Source organism: Engystomops pustulosus, chromosome 5 (genome assembly GCF_040894005.1).
Source record: "Engystomops pustulosus chromosome 5, aEngPut4.maternal, whole genome shotgun sequence".
NCBI lineage: Eukaryota > Metazoa > Chordata > Amphibia > Anura > Leptodactylidae > Engystomops > Engystomops pustulosus.
This window is the reverse complement of record NC_092415.1, coordinates 18,279,974-18,303,617: the sequence shown is the minus strand read 5'-3', so window position 1 is coordinate 18,303,617 and position 23,644 is coordinate 18,279,974. Positions and strand designations below refer to the sequence as shown.

Here is a 23,644-nt window from a genome sequence, read left to right as displayed (position 1 = left end):
TATTAGGGGCCACATATATCAGGGCCCACATATATTAGGGGCCACATATATCAGGGCCACATATATCAGGGGCCACAAATATCAGGGGCCACATATATAAGGGGCACAGTGGTCACCTCATGAGGTAAGTCCTTCAGAGTTTTGTACTTGGTGACTTCTCTTCTATCCGGAATCTCACAACTTAATAGAAACTGTTAGTAAAATAGCCGAATGTTTTTCCCCTAAAAGTATAAATCCTGCCAGACTCTTTCTGCTTATTTAACAAATGACTGTTCTGAGAAGTGAAAGGATCTCTTCTCCGATGTCTGGCAAGAATAAAGGTGTCAACATCGCAAGGAGTAAGAAGCTGAACTTCACTGCCGGAGCCGATGGCCGACGTCTCAGGGTGAGTCTTCTAGAACTTCTCAGACTTTTACAATGTTACGGGGTAATTAATAATAACCTGGGTCATATCAAGAGATTGTCCTGTTATAGGGCACCCCCAGCACCCGCTACATGCAGAAACCATCGGAAAATGCAGATATGGCTACAGGAAAACATCCACTTCTGACTACACACAGTCAGGGGGGGAGGGGGAATTAATGTATATTAGCAATGAGGACTATAAATGTCTCTATAGGTCTTGTAATAACTGTATATAGTAGAGACTATCATTGTGCTGTTTGTGGAGGTTCCCCCAACAATGTGAAGCATTAGAAGGATATAGCATTTGGGAACTCATTGCTTTAATGACATAGCGCCCTCTTAGAGGCTGTGCCTGGTACTGCAGCTTCGAATAAATCCAGTGAGTAAGGATGAACTGCAGTACGCGCCAAAATCCGATCGCGTGCGCCAAAATCCCCCGTTAAATGCGGCGCAAAACGAAAACCCAACGAAAATGCGCTCCGCAGACCCTTAGTAAATGAGCCCCACTATATATGTATACAATGCTTAGACAAATGGTACACTATACCCAAATGAATAGTATGCATACCCAGATAAAGAGCATACAATAATCAGATAAATAGTACTCTGTGATCAGATAGTAGACAATGACCAGATAAATAGTACTCAATGGGGCTCATTTACCGAAAGTGCATTGTCTGACGATGACGCACTCTGCCGCGATTCACTAAGATCATGCGCCCGATATCCTGCATGTGTCGCTTCCCCGCTCAGGTCCACAGGAGTTCACCTTCTTCTTCCCGGTGCATGTAAGTGCATTGTCTTGTGACACAATTTGAAAGTTAAATCCTGCGCTCAGTCCGAGTCAGTCGGATCGCCCGACGGCCCACCCCCCGATTTCTATTGCCTGCAAGAAGCTCAGCTGCGCCAAAATCTGATCGCGTGCGACACATTTACTTACCTGGTCCACGAAGTTCCCCAAAAGTGCGACACGATCCCCTGTTAAATACCTGTCACAGCGGCACAAATCCCAAAAACTTCAAAAATCCGACAAAAGTGCTTCCATGGACCCTTAGTAAATAAGCCCCATAGTATAATGTGCATACCCAGATAAATGGTCTGATAGTAGACAATGACCAGATAAATAACAAACATCACCAAGATAAAGAGGACACAATACCACGAAAAATAATGTAGCCAATGGAAATTAAGGGGGTAAATTTATGAGAAAATAAAAGCTTTACAGTTTGGTCTCCCAATAACCTGGTCATGTCTGGTGATAGGAGTCCTGCCTCCTGTGGGGCACCTGACCAATACTGAGAGTAAGAAACCCTTTCAAACCAAAGCTGATCTCATGGTGTCTCCATAAACTGTACCTACACATTCCTTTGTCTCATCCAGTGTCTGACAATTGTCAACCCCATTGTGAGCCGCGTTCCCGGGGCACAGTCTCTAGTTCTGTGACACTGTCTATGGGGGCATGTTTTGAAATGTTTTTAGGGACACTCCTCTAGTACTGGTTATAGAGGCACCATCGGCACCAGGGGGTTTATAGGGGCACCACCGGCACCAGGGGCTTTATAGGAGACCTTTGGCATCAGGGGGTTTATAGGGGACCTCCGGCACCAGGGGATTTATAGGGGACCTTTGGCATCAGGGGGTTTATAGGGGACCTCCGGCACCATATTAGGGCACCATCTGCTACTGTGTAGTGAGGACACTTCTTATTACTATTCATAGGGCACCTTCTGGTACTGTTAATAGGGGGCACTCCCCTGGTACTGTTAATAGGGGGCACTCCCCTGGTACTATTTATGGGGGGAACTCCCCTGGTACTGTTTGTGTGAGAACATTTCAGTAAATGTTTACTGGGGGACACATTTTTGGCACAGTTTCTAGGGGCAGCGTCAGGTCATTTTGCAGGGGTACATTCCCCTGGCACTGTTCCCCGAGGGCTCATTACTTGCCAATGTTATCAGGACACTCATCTGATACCTTCCAGCAATGTTAATGGGGGACAAGCCTCTGGTACTGTTTTGGGGAGCACATTACTCACACTGTTGATCAGAGACACAAGGATACTCCAATGGCACAAGAGTTTTCCTCTTCTAGCAATTTTTTATTGGGGCTCTTTAATACATATTTACGCCACCACTTAAGTCATTTGGAAACTCCTCTACCAATGTTTATGGGCTACACTTCTGCTAATATTTTTTGTGGACTTTTTGCTCACCCTATCTTTTGAGTAAAGGAAAATTACAATAAATAGATTTTTCTTATGCCGTACAGTGGTGGCGAAGGTGCACCAGCTATGAGGAAAGTCGAGCCTCTGGCCTCAGGCAGCATTGACTGCAAGAAGCTGGGGCGGCAGCATCAGGTGCACAGTCAGCAGGCCCTGACAATAAAAATTTGTGTCTCTTACCATCTGATGTCAGCGAGGGTGTGAGATACAATGGGGCACATTTACTTACCCGGTCCAGTCGCGATCCAGCTGCGCGTTCTCCGACGAGAATTCGGGTCTGCCAAGATTTACTAAGGTCCGTGCGCCCGATATCCACCAGGTGTCGCTGCTGCTCCGAGGTCCCCCGCAGTTCACCTGCTTCTTCCCGGTGCATGTGAGTGCTTGATCTTGCGACACAAATTCTTTTTTAAATTCCGCGCTTTTTCCGAATCTGTCGGGTTGTCCGACGGCCACACCGCCCGATTTCTGTCGCATCAAAGCCGGCCCCCGTTGTGCCAAAATCCGATTGCGTGCGCCATAATCCTGGGGCAATTCAGGGCAGATTGGAAATCTTCGGGAAACCCGACGAAATTACGGGATTCGGACCCTTAGTAAATGAGCCCCACTATGAAGAATCCAACTACTAAAAAAATAACCTGATTTATTACTATTGGATGCGCTGGAGGGGGCCAGGATTTACTAATAGCCTCAGGCGGCAGAGATTTTAGATTCACACCGGCGGTCAATATTGAGTGTTGCCGGCACTTGTGGGTGGGGGTTTCTGTGCAGTGCACTATGGGACATGGTCACCATAATTCTCCCTTAAGCTATATCTGGCAGGATTTTGGAAGCTCGGAAACAAATCCTAGGTTTGGGATATATTTTGCACATGGTTGTTCTGAAAGTCTGGAAATCGTAAACACTTCAGAGAACACCCTGCACTTTCATCTTTATTTAGCCGGCCAGCAGGGAGTTCCCTCCGGTGGTCACCAGCAAATTGTTTTGGTTTCGTGGAGCCAGGACTCGTAGGGCAGAATATTACAGAAGATGGGGACGGCGAGGGAAGCGCTCAGCTCCTGGATATAAAGTACAAAGACTTCTTCTCCTCTGCTTCTGCCCACATGAAAAAAACCCGGCAATTTCTTATTCTTCATCGCGTCAACTTTTTCCTTCCGAGGTGAAGGTTTCGTGTCTGTAATAATGAAACTCAAGATACAAGATTTAGTCACCAAACCGCAGGCTATATATTGTGTGAAATCCAAGTACCAGAAGTGCAGATCTATGGACAGAAAGGGCAATGTTTTTGCATCATGGAAACCAGATGGTACAAAATAAGGTTACAACCTTTCAGCAAGCGTGAGCATGTAGTACAGCAGCCTGCATGATGTATTGTCCCTGGTGAGATGTGGAATCAGACCTTTGTGTGTGTTTTTAGTAGCAGAAGGACTTTTCTCCAATGCATTGAGTGTCCTCAGCACAGCGGTGTGATCAGAGTAATCAGAGCTTACATACACACATCGTGCCGTGCACCTGTTTAACATAAAATAACCAGGGATATAACGAGCCGTGCACCTGTGTGACATCACACGACCAGAGATGTAATGAGCCGTGCCCCTGTGTGACATCACATGACGAGGGATATAACGAGCCGTGCACCTGTCTGACATCACATGATCAGGGACATAATGGGCCGTGCACCTGTGTGACATCACATGACCAGTGATATAACGAGTCGTGCACCTTTGTGATAATCACATGACCAGGGATATAACAAGCCGTGCACCTGTGTGACATCACATGACCAGGTATATAACGAGCCGTGCACCTTTGTGATATCACATGACCAGGGATATAATGAGCCGTGCACCTGTGTGACATCACATGACCGGGTATATAACGAGCTGTGCATCTGTATGACATCACATGACCACGGATATAACGAGCCGTGCACCTGTGTGACATCACATGACCGGGCATATAACAAGCTGTGCATCTATGTGACACCACGTGACCAGGGATATAACGAGCCATGCACCTGTGTGACATCACAAGACCAGGTTTATAATGGACCGTACACCTGTGTGATTTAACATGACCAGGGATATAACGAGCCGTGCACCTGTGTGACATCACATGAAGTGGTATATAATGAGTCGTGCACCTGTGTAATTATCACATGACCAGGGATATAACGAGCCGTGCACCTATGCGACATCACATGACCAGGGATATAACAAGCCGTGCACCTGTGTGACATCACATGACCAGGGATATAACAAGTTGTGCACCTGCGTGACATCACATGACCAGGGACTGGTTTCTTGTAGCATGCTTCTAAATAGAATGACAGCGAGTATTTTTACTGGAAGTGGACAACCCCTTTAATGGTTTGTTCTTATTTGCTTCCATATCCAGGAGAATTTCCAGTAAATCGGCCTTTGCAGCCGCTGTATATAGCTGCTGTATGTATTGTTAGCGGAGTATATATTAGTAGTCTGGGGATAATTTGTGGTTGTGGTTATGGAGCCTATAAAAAAGAGACTTTTACAGAATTTTGGGAACTAATATGAATCATCAGTTACCTGCATGATGTGCCATCGGCTCGTGTATATAAATCATATGGCTCTGGGTCTGTACAGCGCCCTATACTTAGCTGTCGGGGGCTGAGTCATGGCGGACTTGGCTCGGAGATGAGTGGGAGATGCCAGGACTTTGATCTCGTCTCTTGTGAATGGACGTTCTCACCAGTGACAGTGACTGGGGGGGGGGGGGGCGCACAGTTATTTCGGATATGTGAAATTATACAGGGAGGACCCTACAAGTCACACAGACCAGTGACTAAGACCTTTATAACAGACCCTCGCACGCCCACTATTATCCTTTGCTATTTTAGATTCTTATTTCACAAGACATTAATTGGGACTAAAATAAACTTTCCCTTACATCATAGATGGTGAGTTTTTTAGGGAGGCTGTAGCTCTGGTAGGGGAATGACTTAACATTTGGTGCCGTGTGTCGTCTAGGCACGACCTATCATGGGGTTAAATCTATCAGTATACCGTATTTTACGGACTATAAGGCGCACCGGATTGTAAGGCGCACCATCAATAAATGCCTGCCAAAACGTCTAGGTTTATATATAAGGCGCACCGGATTATAAGGCGCACCTGATTATAAGGATGAATGACCAGCAGGTGGCAGACCTGTGCACAGCTCAAGGCAGCTGTTGTCTGTAAGTACGGATCATATGTATGGCGCACTGGACTATAAGGCGCACTGGACTATAATTCAAAGGATTTTTTGTGCGCCTTATAGTCCGAAAAATACGGTATATCAATTATTTTCTAGAATTTCCTGTATACTGTGCTATTCATATGCCATAAATATTTTAGATGGGATACACCCCTGTAACTGGAGTCTATCCACAGTTTTAGTGTATTCTTATAGGGGTGTGATAAATGGATCTATATTGCTGGATTGGAGCTTCTCCAAGTGCACTGGGTTAGTGTCCTCACACTGCTGTGCTCCTTGCTCTCAGCAGACAGTGTTAGATATTGTCCCTGTAGATATGTACAATCATAGTTTTTTGTATAATGTTAATAGCAGCAGGACTGTGATAAATGAATTTATATTCCAGGATTGTAGATTCTCCAAGTGCACTGTGGGGGCATGTCCTCACACTGCTGTTCTCTGTGCTCTCACCAGACAGTGTTGAATATTGTCCTTGGAGAGATGTGTGATCAGACCTTTGTGTATGTTGTTAGTAGCAGCAGGACTGTGAAATGTGGATTTATATTCTTGTAGATTCTCCAAGTAGCAGCAGGACTGTGAAATGTGGATTTATATTCCTGTAGATTCTAAAAGTGCACTGGGGTTGTGTCCTCACATTGCTGTTCTCTGTGCTCTCAGCAGCGTTAGATATTGTCCCTGGAGAGATGTGTAATCATACCTTTGTGTATGTTGTTAGTAGTAGCAGGACTTTGAAATATAGGTTTAAATTCCAGGATTCCAGGATTGTAGCTACTCCAAGTGCACTGGGGGTGTGTCCTCACACTGCTGTGCTTTAAGCTCTTTGAAAATAGTGTTAGATAGCAACCCAGAAGAGCGGGGTAATCATACTTTTGTGTGTGTTGTGTGCAGCAGCAGGACAGTGAAATATGGATTTATATTCTAGGATTGTAGCTTCTCGAAGTGAACTGGGTCCTCACACTGCTGTGCACTTGGCTTTTTACAAAGAATTGCACTGCCCGTGATACCCTGAAAAGAGGCAATACAGACAGTTATGAAAAATATAGATTAACAATTCTATTGTACTACTGTATTATAATCTCATTAAAGCCATGTTAATAGAAGGGCAGATAAGAAAATATTTAAAGGGGACCTGTCACCAATTGAACACTAGTGAATGATACATTTCATGTCATTGCTGCTGTTTCCCTGATCAGTTTGGTGGTTGTTGTCTTAAAATCCGTCCATCTGTTCCAAAATTGAGTCCCCTGGAAGCTTGTATGTGAATAAGGTCATACTAACCAAGGGGGTGGTAACCTTTTATTTATAAACAGCACATGGGGACACGCCCAGAGGAATAAAAGGTTACCGCCCCCTTGGATAGTATCAGGTAATTCACACACAAGCCTCCGGGGGCCATATCTTTGGTACAGGTGGATGGATTTTAAAAATGCCAAAAACACCAAACACCAGTTTTCTTTAAGATAATTTCCTTTTGCATAATTATCATTTAGTACCTAAAATAGATACAGTGTAGGGTTTAAACTGGTAGGGGGCACATTTACTTATCCGTCCTGCGCAATCCCCAAAAGTGCATTGTCCAACCGGAATGCACATCTGCCGCGATTCAAGAAGATCGTGCGCCCGATATCCTGCATGTGTCGCTTCCCCGCTCAGGTCCCCGGAGTTCACCTTCTTCTTCCCGGAGCATGTAAGTGCTTGGCTTGTGACACAATTCTAAATGTTAAATCCCGCGCTCAGTCCGAATCAGTCGGATCGTCCGATGGCCCGCCCCCCGATTTCTGTTGCATGAAAACCGGCGCCGATGCGCAAAATCCGATCGCGTGCGACACAATCCCCTTTTAAATACATGTCCCAGCGGCGGGATCCCCAAAAACACCTGAAAACCTGATGGAAATGCGGCCGCGGACCCTTAGTAAATAAGCCCCAATGTGTAGGACCCAAACTGATCCAGGTGCAATTGCTCTGCAATATACATTGGGGCTCATTTACTTACCGTTCCTTGGAATTCACAGAAAGTGCATGGTCCGGTGATAATGCACTCTGCCGCGATTCACTAAGATCGTGCGCCCGATATCCTGCATGTGTCGCTTCCCCGCTCAGGTCCACCGGAGTTCACCATCTTCTTCCTGATGCATGTAAGTGCTTGGCTTGTGACGCAATTTGCATTTTAAATCCCGCGCTCAGTCCGAATCAGTCGGATCGTCCGATGGCCACGCAGACACCTGTTAAATACCTGTCAAAGCTTCACAAACCCCGAAAACAGCGCAAAGTCTGACGACAGTGCAGCGTGTGGCCCTAAGTAAATAAGCCCCATTATATGACCTTGATGTGCCATTAATGTCTTTCATCAGGGAATTTTGGAATATATATTTTTTCTTTTTCTTAGCATTTTGTTCCCGCTTTAGTTATCATTGACTCGGAGCCTTGGCTTTCAGCCAAATACATCAACTCATGTTCTACTGTATTGGAATAATGTATTCATGATATTGTACATGAATGTTTTTATTGCTTTTATGTCTTTGTTTTTCTTTCCATCTGACGTGAGATTTCTCTTACACCGATACTAGAAATATCTTTCGTATAATTATCGGTAAAGCGGTAGTTGGGGTTATTCATTATTATGGAATAGTAAAATCCCCCGAAGAAGAGTCCATTTTGGAGATAAGTAGTGTAAACAGCAGCGGCTGAGGAATGTATTCATGTTTGGAAGCAGAAACATTCGCTGATGTGCTGAGCAGTGGGAGATCTCTCCACCGAAACTGAGCTCTAACCCTCTGCCATGGAGACTAGGAACATATTTTTGAGGAACCCGAGGACATGTTTGGCCCAGATTTTAAGTATTCATAAAAATTATTGACGCATATCATTTTTGTAATTATGTACAAAATTGAATGGCTTATTATACATGATTATTTGTAATGTAATGTAATTAAAGGGGCTGTCCAGTCACAACAACTTAGCCCCTATCCATAGGATAAGGACCAACTTGGTGATCGTTGTGGGTCTCCGCGGTGAGACCCCTACTGATCATAAGAATGGTGGTTTGTTGTGTATCCACTGTACTTGCTTATCTCCATCCTATAGACATATCCACAGACATATCCTCTGTCCATAGACATGTCCTGCCGTGCAGTAAGTTGTCCCCTGTCCTGTGGATAGAGCCTACCTTGTCGTGACTTGACAACCACTTTAAAGGAGGTTTTCCAGGAATCTTGAAAACCCCAATGGGGCCGACAAAGGGACAACAAAGAAAGTGAAGTCCCCTGGAAAACCGAAGTGAGGTCCCATGGTCCGAGGAGGCCACTCATTGAGTGCGTTTTCATATAGTAAAAAACGCATGCGTTTTTGTCCGGTTTTCCGAATTTGCGCAATAAAAAACAGACGCATTATTTAGCGCATGCATTTTTTTACGATCTGAAAACGCACTTAGTAAAAACGGCCCAAAAACGGCTTAAAAACGCCACGTGTGTCCAGAACTTTGAGAAAACCAGAGGTCCTGGAGACATGCGGAAACAAGGGTAAGTGTAGCTCTCCGACCCCATTCCGATTCATGAAAAACCCTTTTAACCTGATTTTTATTTGAGTTTTTTAAATATATTTTTAAGTTGTGCTTTACAGCAACTTGACACAAAAGATGTATAAGTGCAACACATACTAAATCCAACGCTTTACCCTTTAGGAACCTTTTAGTTAGGAGGTCTAGAATACTACTCCCTAACAAAGTTTTATTATTTTCTGGTGCCAAAACTTTAAATTGCTTGAGTGTCCTGTGGAAGAGCGTGTAGTGCACATGGTACTCACCAGCTCTACTTCCCACATTGTTAATCAACTGGTCTGGAGAGCATTGGCTACAACCCAACTAATTGTGGGAACCTCAGGTCCACAAAAAAACTGAATTGGCTTGTGTGATTGAAAAATCCTCACCTGGTGTGTGATACAGATATATATGGTACAAACATTAAAAATATTTCCTAAAAGTCCTGTACCATGTTTTGGATATTTCTCTTAGCCCTATCTACCTGTATCAGTGGCTACATTGTCGAGATTCCATGTGGTGAAGGCGGTGGGGTCCTGTGTAGAGATGAGCAGACCCAATGGTCGGGTTTGGGTTCAGCCACCTGATCCGGACATATTGCCAGAATGGTGGACGAACAGCCAATCCAGCAAATTGATGCCCCTAGCAACTAGCCATGGCTATGATTGGCTAGGAAGACATAGCCATGGCTAGTTGCTAGCGGCGTCAATTGGCTGTTTGTCCACCATTCCAGCAATATTCCCAGGATCAGGTGGGTGAACCTGACCATTGTGGCATCCTTAGTCCTGAGTCTTGAGTAAGAAGGGACCCCAACTACCTGTGTTGTCCCATGACAATATATAATAAAATATTTCCAAAAAATGTGAGGGGTGCACATACTTTTACCCTATACAAATATCTCTATAGCATTTGGGCCCCTCAAACTCAAGATCCCTCTATTAGTTATAGCTAGGCCCCATCTTACTGAAGATCCGGCCTTCCATGTGAGTTGTGGTTATACTTTACAGCAGTCAACTTGACAATTTATTTTCTACCAGCCCAGTCGCCTTCATCGAACAATCGTAATCGCTTCAAAACACAAAAAAGTTTATCTAATTCTGCCCAAAGCTAAAACATATCACCTGACGTCCAATTTACCATTTTCTAGAAGACACTTTTACACTTTTACAATAAAACTTTCTATTAAAGATCCGAAAGTTGAAGCCGCTCAGGAAAACGGTAATTATCGTATTTTCCCACATACTTGTATCCGCAGCAGCAAATGCTCCATCATGTACAGATTAATGAATATAAACATCTGTCAGGCTGAGATAACCACTCCTGACACTGAGCAGACTGCTGGAAGATAATGTGTCGGCCATAATTGGTTAACACTAATTACTTGTCTCTCTTACAAACAGCTCCTCGGAAAGAACATATCTCAGAAGCGTCTCCAACATGTTGTGTCGAGTGACTCTATGTGTTTCTCTGCTTCTCTTCCTCCCGAGGGACATCTACTCTTCCGAGGCCGAGAACCGATCGGCTTCAGACGTCTGCTCCACGCACACGATTCTACCTGGACCCAAAGGTGAGATACCGACATTTCTGATCGGGGCGAATACTAATGTAATAGACTACTGTAAGGTCGGAGAGGAAAATCGGAAGTCAACTTTCATGGGTTTTCAGGTCTAGTCTTACTTCAAAATTGATGTTCTATCAAGAATTTGTAAATCATTTGTTTATTATATATTAGTACTGTCATATATAAAGATATTGTAGAGTAGAGTTTGTAGATATTGGGGCTCTTTACTAAGGGTACGAATGCCGCACTTTCATCGGGTTTCGCAAATATTTCTGTTTTGCGCCGAATTGCCCCAGGATTTGGGCACACGCGATGGGATTTTGGCGCATCGGCACCGGGTTGCACGCAACAGAAATGGGGGGGGGGGGCAGGCTGTCGGACAACCTGAAGGATTCGGACAAACCGCGGAATTTAAAAAACGGATTTGTGTCGCAAGATCAAGCACTTACATACATCGGGAAGAAGCAGGTGAACTCTGGTGGACCTCGGCACAGCACCGACAGATGCAGGAACTCGGACGCATGAGGTTAGTGAATCGCGCCGGACCTGAATCCTCGTCAGACAACGCACCGCGGGATCGCGATGGGACCAGGTAAGTAAATTTGCCCTATTGAGTCTCATCGATGGTTTTACAAAATTCTGTAGATTACAATATGGAGATTCTGGTTTTATATATATTAGTGGTAAACACTTTGGAAGATTATTCTTTAGAGGGATTTTAGATCGAAACCACCAACAATTCCGTTTTTGACACGGCTTTAAGCCTCCTATGATACCATCTAGAGATCTTCATGACCATCATGATGAAAAGGACTCTTCATTTGTTGGGGACCTTGGACATGAGCATTGCTAGGAATGAGGACTACCAAGTTATGTAGGGTACTTGGAAGTCACCCTACCCTGACCATGATGTTAATATATACAGTAGTGGTGTGGCCCAAAATTCAATCTTTGCCCCAGGTGGTGATAAGTTAAGCTTTGACTGTAATACTCCATTGTTTGACATATTTCCTTATATAGCGTCTTTAACTAAAAGGGTTGTCCCACCATGTGACCGGTTACCTTTCCACAGTGTTCACTTGCTAGGAGATCCATTGTGGGAACCATAAAATCACAACATTGGGGGTAATCCAATTTACAAGGAGCATGTCCCCTAAGGTAGATGATTGCTCATCTATTGGTGATTGGATCACCATCTACCATGGATGACCATCAATCTTCTCAAAAGGTTCCTCTTCTTGTGATCGGTGGGGGACACCATGATGTAGTCAGGAGGTGAATATCAAAAAATTCTCCTATTTCTTTACTCTGAAAGGAGAATGATTCTGTAGTTCTTGATGAAGACCACCCTATATGTCCTCAGGAGCCCTACTTTAAGGCTGGGAAACAGAGTTGAGTAAATATTTATGGGGAAAAAAAATTAGATGTTTTTGAAGACAGTATCCAGCACATGACTGTGTAAAATCTTGTGCCAGCCGCTCCCACTCACATATCAGCCAATGCCCTGCAGGACTTCCTCAGCACCAATGGGAGATCCAGTAAGGCCGGTTCCCTGGGTGACCAGAATGTTTTCTCAGTTTTATAATGAGGGCAAAGCTTTGTTATCTTAGGTTTTAGGTTTCTTGTGCTGTTTTGTAAGTGGTTGGACTGGCACTGGCTATTTAATTTTTGAGGAAGAAGAATATCTCAGAAGTTTTCTATGGTTGTCTATACTGGGCGTCCAGAACAATACTTTTGTATATACTGCTTTGAAAATCTGAAAAAAAATGAATTTACGGTAAATGTAAGAGCAAAAATGTCTCCAAAAAGATGGCGATAGGAAAATAATTGAGATTTTCTCTATACAGGCGGTCCCCTACTTAAGGACACCCGACTTACAGACGACCCATAGTTACAGACGGACCCCTCTGCCCACTGTGACCTCTGGTGAAGTCTCTGGAAGCTTTACTATAGTCCCAGATTGCAATAATCAGCTGTAAAGTGTCTGTAATGAAGCTTTACTGATAATCCTTTGTCCAGTTACAGCAAAAAAATTTTAAACTCCAATTGTCACTGGGGCAAAAAAAATTTTTGTCTGGATCTACAATGATAAAATATACAGTTTCGACTTACATACAAATTCAACTTAAGAACAAACCTACAGACCCTATCTTGTACGTAACCCGGGGACTGCCTGTATTAGTTTTTCTTCAGTAAAGTTGTAAAAATAGATATATTTATCAGGACCTCTGCGCCACCTCATGTTTTTCATGTGTGGAAAAAGTAGAACATTTTGAATTTTGAAAATCTAGAATTTTTCCAAATATCAGTTTTTTTCATAAATAAAAGCCACAAAAATGTTTCAGCTAACATGAAGTACAAAGTGTTCCGATATAACAATTTCAAAATCGCTTGGAAATGTTAAAGCGTTCCAAAGTTCTAACCACTTATAGTGACACAGGGCAGATTTGAAAAAAATGGGCCGTGTCAGGAAGGTGAAAAGTGGCTTCGGCGTTAAGGGGTTAAAACTTTTACACATTTCAGCAAATATTCAAGGTAATTTGCATTATCGTCAGACAATGCACTTTCGGTGAACTCCGGGACGGGGTAAGTAAATGTGCCCATTGGGGCAGATTTACTTACCCGTCGTGCGCGATCCCCGAAAGTGCATTGTCCGACTGGAATGCACATCTGCCGCGATTCACTAAGATCCTGCGGACGATTTCCTGCATGTGTTGCTTCCCCGCTCAGGTCTGCTGGAGTTCACCTTCTTCTTCCTGGTGCATGTAACTGCATTGTCTTGTGACACAAATTGAATCTTAAATCCTGCGCTCAGTCCGAATCGGTCGGATCGTCCGATGGCCCGCCCCCCCCCCCCCCGATTTCTGTCGCATGAAAGCAGCGCAGCCGCACCACAATCCATCCGCGTGCGCCACAATTTGATCGCGTTCCACACAATTCCCAGTTAAATACCAGTCAGTGTGGCGCAAATCCCTAAAACTTTGAAAATCCAGCGCGATTGCGCCAAAATCCGATCGCATGCGCCAAAATCCTGTCGGAATTCGGCGCAAAACAGAAAAATTTGGGAAACCCGGCGAAAGTGCGGCCGCGGAGCCCTTTGTAAATGAGCCCCAATGTGTTCTAAAATTAACAGAGCCGATTGTTTAGGGAAATATTTTAACCATAGAACACTTCAGGTAACACAACGATAGAAGTTGTAATTATACAAAAAATCCAGATGTAAAGTGAGTCCCACTTTACCCTCTATCACAAAAAGGCGGGGGTAGTAGTATCATAAACAACTGTAATGGTTGCGGTCACCTGGTTTTACGAATGATTCGAACTTTTAGACTTCTGACTAGCAAATGGCAACTATTGGAGCAGACAGGTTAAGCACAAATGTAGACAACGGGTCGTTATCGATGGGTAAGCAACAAGTTCATGGTGCAAATAGCAAGACCGAGACGGGGGAAGATCAAGTGACCCTCATGAGGCGATCACAATATAAATCCAAGACAAGATGCTCTCCAAGGGTTGATGCAGAAGAGAAGCTGTGATTCGGGAAAGGGAGGAGCTTTATCTCACAAATACACCAAGTGTCCGACTGGCACGTGTTGGGCCTACCTGAGATGGTGATCTTGAGCAGGGCCGGCTCCAGGTTTTAGTGGGCCCCTGGGCGACAGAGCCTTAGTGGGCCCCTCCGTGGGCCGCCCTCCAGTGGCCACACTGCCCCCCCTCCCCTGCGGACACACTGACTACCCCCCTTCCACCTGCGGACACACTGACCACCCCCCCTCCTCTGCGGACACACTGACCCCCTCCCTCCCCCTGCGGACACACTGAACCCCCACCCCTCCGCCTGCGGACACACTGACCCCCTCCCTCCCCCTGCGGACACACTGAACCCCCACCCCTCCGCCTGCGGACACACTGACCCCCTCCCTCCCCTGCGGACACACTGAACCCCCACCCCTCCGCCTGCGGACACACTGACCCCCTCCCTCCCCCTGCGGACACACTGAACCCCCCCCTTCCCCCTGCGGACACACTGAACCCCCACCCCTCCGCCTGCGGACACACTGAACCCCCCCCCCCTTCCCCTGCGGACACACTGAACCCCCCCCCCACCCCTCCGCCTGCGGACACACTGAACCCCCACCCCTCCGCCTGCGGACACACTGAACCCCCACCCCTCCGCCTGCGGACACACTGAACCCCCCCTCCGCCTGCGGACACACTGAACCCCCCCCCCTCCCCCTGCGGACACACTGAACCATCCAACCCCCCCCCCCCCTGCGGACACATTGAACCCCCGACCCCTCCCCCTGCGGACACACTGAACCCCCCCCCTCCCCCTGCGGACACACTGAACCCCCCCCTGCTGACACAATGACTCTCCCTGCTGACACACTGACCCCCTCCCCCCCCCCCCTCTCCCTGCAGACACACTGACCCCTTCCCTCCCCCCTCCGGGAAAGAAAAAAGAATTCACCTTTCCTGGTTCCCCTTGAGCAGCGCCTGCAGCACACGTGATCCGATGACGCATACCCTGCGGAGCGCCGCATCGTGAGTTTTAGATTCTGCCTCTATGCTGCACTCCCGACCAGCGCAGCATAGAGGCAGAAAAGTGATCGATCCGGATGGTGATCAATTGTACCAGTGTCTTATAGCGACACTGGTACAATTGATCCGGGCCCCTCCAGTACCCCGGGGCCCTGGCACTTGCCCGGGTTGGCCGGTTGCTGGCGCCGGGCCTGATCTTGAGGGCCCACCATAAAATACCATTAAAAAAAATCATATCATTTAGGATGTTTCATCAAAGAGATCTAATAATTTATAATATCAGATTTGTCCTATATGAAATAGATCATAATATCCAGTGATTACTCCATTCACTTCTAAATGAAGATCTTTGGGGCCCATTATAAAGTGTTAGAACCTGGGGCCCACCGAAGAATTCTCTGATGCTCTGGTGGGCCAGTCCAACACTGAATACAACACTGACTGTTTTCTGTACTTGCTCATCTTTATGGCAAGATGGAAGCAAGGTCCATAACATTTGGGTTTGGGTTACTTAGGAGCTGATTATACATGGGTGGGTTCAGAAGCTTCAGTCGATGACCTGGTTTAAGGGATCAATTGGGGAGTGGGGCCGGATTCTGTTCTGAATGCAGTAAACACTTTCGGTTTCCCCTGCTTTGTATCAAGCCGAGTTCCCCTTTAAACCTAACATTCTTACTCTTCAGTCTCCAAAACGCAGCGTCCAAACATCTCATACTGTGGGAGGCGGAACGTGCCAGGCGAGCCCACACTTCCTGGACAATATGTGATTCTGTTTCCCACATCCCGCAGAATTGTCAACCAACGTTCCTGTTCTGTGTCCTCTTTTATTCTTTCATCTGAGGAAAACCTATAATTTATAGAAAATTTTTATTTTGAATGTCCAAAATCCACAAATCCCCCCCCCCCCCCCATTAACTCATTGCTTCTCTTACCTCATAATATTTCCAGTAAACCGTCTTTTGGGATGGGGACATAGGAGATGTCCTGGTTTTACTCCGTGGAGATGACACCCTCCGGGGGAGAAAATAGATCAGGATGATAAAGTCACAGCACAAATAACTTTATAAATAGTGAAGAAGCAGAACTGAATGGGACACATTTACTAAGGGTCCGAATCGCATTTTTCTGAATCTTACCGTTTTACACCAAATTGGCTCAGGTTTTTGGCGCACATGATCAGATTGTGTTGCATAGGCGCCGGTTTTCATGCGTCAAAAATCGGAGGGGGGGGGGGGGGAGTGGCCGTCCGAAAACCGGACGGATCCGGAAAAATCGCGCTATTTATAAAAAAAATTGTGCTTACATGCACCAGAACTCCGGCGGACCTCGGCGCAACAGCGACACCTAGTGGATATCGGGCCCCAATGGGGCACATTTACTTACCCGGGCCTGTCGCAATCCAGCGGCGCGCTCTCTGACGAGGATTCGGAGGTTTCCGGGATTCACTAAGGTCGTGCGCCCGATATCCACCAGGTGTCACTGCTGCGCCGAGGTCCGCCGGCGTTCACCATCTTCTTCCTGGTGCATGTAAGTGTGTCTCAAGCGGCACTTTTTTTTTGTTAAAAGCATGATTTTTCCGAATGCGTCGGGTTTTCCGACGGACACGCCCCCTTTTTCGTTGCATGCAACCCGTCATCAGGTTTTATCTCACTAAACCACTATCCCCCTCAGGTAGGCGATGAAATGTCCTTTCTAGAATTCTCTCTTTTATGTGAAATCTCAGCCATTTACCGATAAAAAGTCAGGCAAATGTGACTCTTCTCACTTCATTTTCACAAGAGATGAGTCAAGTTTAGTGCCTGCAGGAGTAGTGTCACTTCAGAAGCCCCTCTCTTCTGTTCTATAGCACCTACAAACATGGTTTTTGTGTCATATTAAAGATAAGGATCTCATCTTTCAGACCACAGGCTTATGGATTTATGAGCTACAGAACCAGGGATAAAGACATAGTTGTAAATGCCAACTGCAGATAAAGATCCAGTTCCTGCCTATTTTTTAATTGCCTCTATGTCCAGTTCTGACCCTCACAGAACCGTAAGCTTGATGGGATATGAGAGAGAAAGATGTGATTTTTGTTGTTAATATAACACATAAAGCTTGTTTCTATGTATTGTAGAACCAAAGACAGTGGCTTCAGGAATGGCACTAATCCCTTCAACCCCTGAACTTGACTCATCTCATGGGAAAAAGGGATGAGAAGTGCCACATTTTCCTGACTTTGGAGAAGATTTTTTATAGGTAAATGTGTGAGATTTCACATAAAAGATGGCATTCAGAAAAGACTTTTCATTCTCTACCTGAGGAGCTAGTTGGGAAAACCTGATGACAGGTTCCCTTTAAATGGTACTTCAGTTTTTAATGTCGTAGCTGATTCCCCCTATCGAGACAGAACCATTTCCACATTATGTTATAGACCTTTTACAACCCAGAGTTATAGCATTTTTCTGAAACTACTTGTCAAAAATCTTTCTCAGTAGCAAGTGTGTGGAGTCTAACCTCTTCCTATCATTGCCATAGAACTGAGTCACCTGCATCCAGCCCTCACTTCCCATGATGCCTTGTGTACTCTCATGAAGAAAGTTAGCAAATCTAATAAGATTTCAATAAGTGAATCCACCGAGCACAGCATAGTCTGTACATATAGATCTTTATTGTAACTAGCCTGGGAGCTTTCATCAGGTGGAGGAGCACGGACCATGGAATAAGTAGTAGAAACCAGCAATGAAATTGTTACATTAAAATTGATAGTTTGTGCTGCGTGAGTACTAAGTGTTAACAACTTTGCTTTTGTGAAGATAGTTTCCAGGGAGAAGGGGCTGCAGAGCGGGAGAAAGAACGGAGAAACTGCTGCTCTGATGGGCTTAACTGAGGAGAATAGCAAGGAAACTGAACTGTTGGATGTAGGTAATGAAAGTAAAAGGGCAGAGTAGCCAGCATATTCTGGCAAATACTTTGTGGACCTAAACTTGTTCATGTATGGCCCATGGGAGTGTTGTAGGAGCCAATTATAGAATAGGTTATCAACATAAGATCACTTAGGGTCTGACACTCTGTGCCCCCAGCAGTCAGCTTTGAGTCAAGGACAGCTCCATTGTCTATGTAGTGGTTAATCTGTGTTACTGCAACCCAACTCCAATTCTTCTGAATGGTAGTAGAGCTGTACTCCTGGCTCTGTTCCGTGTGTGGATTCAGGCGTTGATGGCTGATCCTTGGTGGTCTCAGTAACCTACAGATAATTAATCTAAATAAACCATCCAGGGTCCCCTGTTTGCAGCCCCTCTGTCATTGTTTTGCAAGTGCCGCAAACTTGGGAAAAAATAAGTCCTGCTCAGCAGTGGATTATAATAAATACAGACAATTTGGGGAGGTAGCCCAGTGCCCAGGCCTTGTAGGGGGCCTTTGGCCACCCAAACCACCCACCAAATTTTATACTGAGAAGGAGCTTCATCCATGGAATCTTCATACACCTCTTCCTGCTCTTAGAGGGGTTGTCCGAGACCATAATAAAAACATTGGTGGCTAGGAGGGGGCTGCTTAAAAAAATAACATTTATTTACCTTCAAGGTCTCTCCCGACATCCTACACTGCTGTCTTTCCGGTCCATGCCCCTAGACACGGGAGCTACAATGCGCCCAGTTTCTGGCCACGGACATGGCGGCCCACCTCAGCCGGCCGGAAGCTGAGCGATGAACATAGCTTCCGTGCCGATGTTTGTTCACATAGAGCACAGACCAGAGAGATGGCATCGTGGGACACCGGGAGGGACCGTGGAGGTAAGTAAATGTTTATTTTTTTAAGCAGCCCCCTCCCGGGCACCAATGTTTTCTTTAGGGTCTCAGACAACCCCTTTAATACACATGTACACAAGAGCCATTTCAAACCTCAAAGGACCTCAAAGGGTCCTGAATCCGCAGATTGAAAGCAGGTCGAGGTGACTCGTCCTCCATTTCCCAAGAAGCTGATTCTAGTACCAGATGTAGGAGGGGATTCCAGACTTGTCGGGGATATAATATTCATACAGCCCAGGACCCATGGTGGTCTTATTTACCCCTATAATTTACAGCCTGGGCTGTCGGCTTATGTTCGAGGCTGGTGAATCCGTGGTCGTGGGCATGAGCCATTAGAAGCAGAAGGTGGCGTGAAACAATGGCTGGCACAGCGGCCGTGGGGCCTTATTGACTTCCCATTTCAGGAGACAGATCATATTTCTGCAATATCCCACAGACTTCTCAGGACACGGGTGACGTTCAAGACAAAAAAAATTCCGGAAAAAAACGTATTTACCCAAAACACATTCTTAGAATTTCTATCAAATTTATGTCAACATTTTTTCATTGTGTTTTGTCTTTTGATTCCAATGTTCGGTAAAAATCCCCAAAACCTTTAGATTACTTCACCCATCATAAAAATAGAACATTTCAGGTGCTTTCCTTCTAAAATAACAACATCTGACGGAATGAAATGTCTATGTAACAAAGGAGAAGCGCGGGTGATTCACAGCGGGACATTCTGTCTAGACGGAGGCCTGTCTTACGTGTCAGCACATACATCCCAAGTCAGGAGGCTTTAAAGGGAACCTGTCACCAGCTTTCACCCCATTAAACTACCACCCCCCGCAGGTAGGGGATGGAATGTCCTTTCTAGATTTCCCTCTTTTATGTGAAATATCACCTGTGGTCATACCGACCCAATGCATAAAGTAGAGGTGTCATTTGGAGAGAAAGTGAAAACCCAAATAGTAACTTGTTTTCAACAATTTCATCGTATTTGGAATTTTTTTTCCAGCTTCCCAGTAACTGGCATGGAATATGAAATGCTGTCACTAGGAAGTGCAGGTTGTCACACAAAAAACAAGTCCTCCTACAGCTCTGTAAACGGAAAAATTTAAAAAAAAAATTTAAAGACGGAGAATGAAAAATGATAACACAAAAAACAAAAATGGCTTGGTCCTTAAAGGAAACCTACCATTTGATGTGATGCAGTATGAAGCAAACATACCTTGAGAATGCTGTAGCTACACTGATGCAGGATCATATCTTGGTTAGTCCCTGAGCTGAGTGGTTTTGCTGATAAAACAGATATAACATTATGATAATGAAGCTCTGTCACTTCTATGGCTGCTCTGGCGCTTTCTTCCGCGCGTTTCCGGTAGCAGGAGAGTTTTTCTCTGCAGGATAGGATGATGCAATCACTATTCTCCCTGCCAGACAGAATAATCAATTGCTGCACCATCTCCCAGCTGCTGTGTATGAGTGATCCAGCTCAGGTTGATCAGTGCTTGACTAACCTGCATTTGTAATTACAAGCTCCCGTGTGTAATGTGTTTATCTTGGCAGCCATGCTGTCCCAGCTTTCCCAAGGTTATAATTGTTTTTTCAGCAAAACCAACTCAGGGATTAGGGATCAGGGACTAACCAAGATATGATCCTGCATCAGTGTAGCTACAGCATTCTCAAGGTATGTTTGCCTCATAATGCATCAAATCAAATGGTAGGTTTCTTTAAGGGGTTAAAAGAGTTTTGTAGCTTTCAGTTATATTTATGGTGTTCATTTTTCATTGTATCCTTCAGTTTCCTGATACAGAGATCCAAATCCCCTCCAAAGACTTAGCTTTACCGGTTACAGTAACATTGTGACTATCTGCAGCCACTAGAGAGGGATTACTGTATACACCGGAGTCCTCCGACCTCTGTTTGGAGGAAGATTGTTAACTTTTCATTCTCTCCATGTAGAGAATTTGAAAACAAGTGTAAAAAAAACTCCCAGTACATGAAGAAATTAAAGGCAGGCAAAAATGTATTTTTCAAAAACAGTTGAAAATGTTCACAAAAAAAGTAATGTTATACTGTCTCTACTACACGGTGGCTCAGTGGTTAGCACTACAGACTTGCAGTACTGGGGTCCTGGTTTCAAGGTCAACATCTGCAAAGAGTTTGTACGTTCTCTCTGTGTTTGCCTGGCTTTCCTCCGGGTCCTCCGGTTTCCTCCCACACTCCAAAACATACTGGTAGGGTGATTAGATTGTGAGCCCCATTGGGGACAGGGACTGATTTGGGAAAGCTCTGTGCAGCGCTGCGCAATATGTGTGCGCTATATAAATAAAGAATTACTATTATTATTACTTCCCACTTCCAATAGACACACACTGGTCGGGGCAATGATCCGCCTTAATCGCCGATTGGCTACCGGTATTTCCTGTGAGGGTATAGGAAACAGGAAGTAAAGACGGTCAGGGAATCCAGCAAGTATTGGATAGGGATGGATGAGTAGGAATTTTTTTTTTTAAATGTATCTGTTGTCTTAAAAAATAATGGGTTTGAATTGCAGGCAGAAAAGAAAATCATGCAGTTTAATGAATATGTGTCAACTGTAGATGTGAAAGAGGTCGTCCGGGATTATTTCTTTTTTAGTTTTTTTTTTGCAGGGGTTTATCTAAAGTTGCACAACTGCAGTGTTGACCGCAAGTTGGGGGCCTACGACAGTAGTTGAAAAATCATCGGCCTCAGCAGTACTGCAGCTGAGGCCGGTGTCTGGCTGCAGCGGGAGCCAAGTGTCCATGTGACATCGTGATGGGCGCCTTTAAGAATAAATGACAGAAGTCATGTGACATATACCTTTAAGGCTATTATCATTTCTCAGTGGGACGGATTGGAGGAAACTAATAACTTTCTGGAACATCCCCTTTAATTCTTCGGATGTGTGAGGGTCTCGTAAAATGATGGGATATTCTATAAATACGCAATCCCTTTTAGAAGATACATAAGTAAAGGAATTGTTATTATACATGATGCCATATATTGACCTGTTTGTCACTTATGTTATAGGTGACCCTGGTGGGAAAGGTGATACAGGCGAAACAGGAAAACAAGGAAAGGAAGGTCAGAAGGGGTTAAAGGGTAAGTGTTTTACTCCATTGCACCAGTTATTTTATATTGTACGTGTGGTGAGAGATCTTATTCTTACATTAAACCCATATATGTCCATCTGTGTCTATGTTGATTGCAGAAAGCATATGGGACAGCAGCGGGAGAGGATTGTTCTGGCCTTGATGGGGGCAGTGACCCGTCCACTGCTGTGAAAATGTTATGATAGACTAAAACATACCAGCAATGAAGACATGTAACCAGAGCAGGGGTGTAGAGTTAGAGAGACAGTAGTATATAATGTAATAAGAATGAAGAAAACAGCAGGAGAGGAGTATGCTGTCCTTGTGGGAGGCAGTGACCTGTCCACTGCTGTGAAAATGCAATGATAGACTAAAACATACCAGCAATGAAGATATGTAACCAGAGCAGGGGTAAGGAGTTAGAGAGACAGCAGTATATAATGTAATAGGAATGAAGACAACAGCAGGAGAGGATTGTTGTGGCCTTGATGGGGGCAGTGACCTGCCCACTGCTGTGAAAATGCTATGATAGACTAAAATATACCAGCAATGAAGATATGTTATCAGGAGTGTAGAGTTAGAGAGAGTCCTATAAGACAGCAGTGGGGGAGGAGTATGTTGTTGTTGATGGGGACAGTAATGTTGATGTAGACTAATATATACCAATAATGAAGACATGTAAACCATAGCAGGGGTGGCCATCAATTTGGAGCAAGAGAGTCGGACCTTCTTCTTTTCTTGGTAATTGTAGGTACAAACAGGTGGGGGCCTGCTGCACAATCTCATGATGTACACAGTGATGTCACAGTACAGGGATAATACACGCAGTGATATCACAGTACAGGAATAATACACACAGTAATGTCACAGTACCGGGATAATACACGCAGTGATGTCACAGTACAGGAATAATACACACAGTAATGTCACAGTACAGGGATAATACACACAGTAATGTCACAGTACAGGGATAATACACCCAGTGATGTCACAGTACCGGGATAATACACCCAGTGATGTCCCAGTACAGGGATAATCCACACAGCGATGTCACAGTACAGGGATAATACACGCAGTGATGTCACAGTACAGGGATAATACAGTGATGTCACAGTACAGGGATAATACAGTGATGTCGCAGTACAGAGATAATACACACAGTGATGTCACAGTACAGGGATAATACAGTGATGTCACAGTACAGGGATAATACACACAGTGATGTCACAGTACAGGGATAATACACACAGCGATGTCACAGTA

General features: G+C 45.0%; 1 protein-coding gene across 2 annotated transcripts in view; it reads left to right on the top strand.

Annotated features, from left to right (window-relative positions):
* Nucleotides 1-275: 275 nt before the first annotated feature.
* Nucleotides 276-23,644, top strand: part of COLEC10 (collectin subfamily member 10) — a 62,978-nt gene continuing 39,609 nt past the window's right edge. For both annotated transcript variants that reach the window (XR_011855660.1, XM_072151278.1), the window contains exons 1-3: nucleotides 276-385; nucleotides 10,793-10,959; nucleotides 22,320-22,391. Coding sequence is in view for 1 of the 2 variants with exons in the window: in XM_072151278.1 (XP_072007379.1) it covers nucleotides 369-385; nucleotides 10,793-10,959; nucleotides 22,320-22,391 (256 nt within the window). In the remaining variant the exon portion in view is untranslated. The remainder of the gene's footprint in view (nucleotides 386-10,792; nucleotides 10,960-22,319; nucleotides 22,392-23,644) is intronic.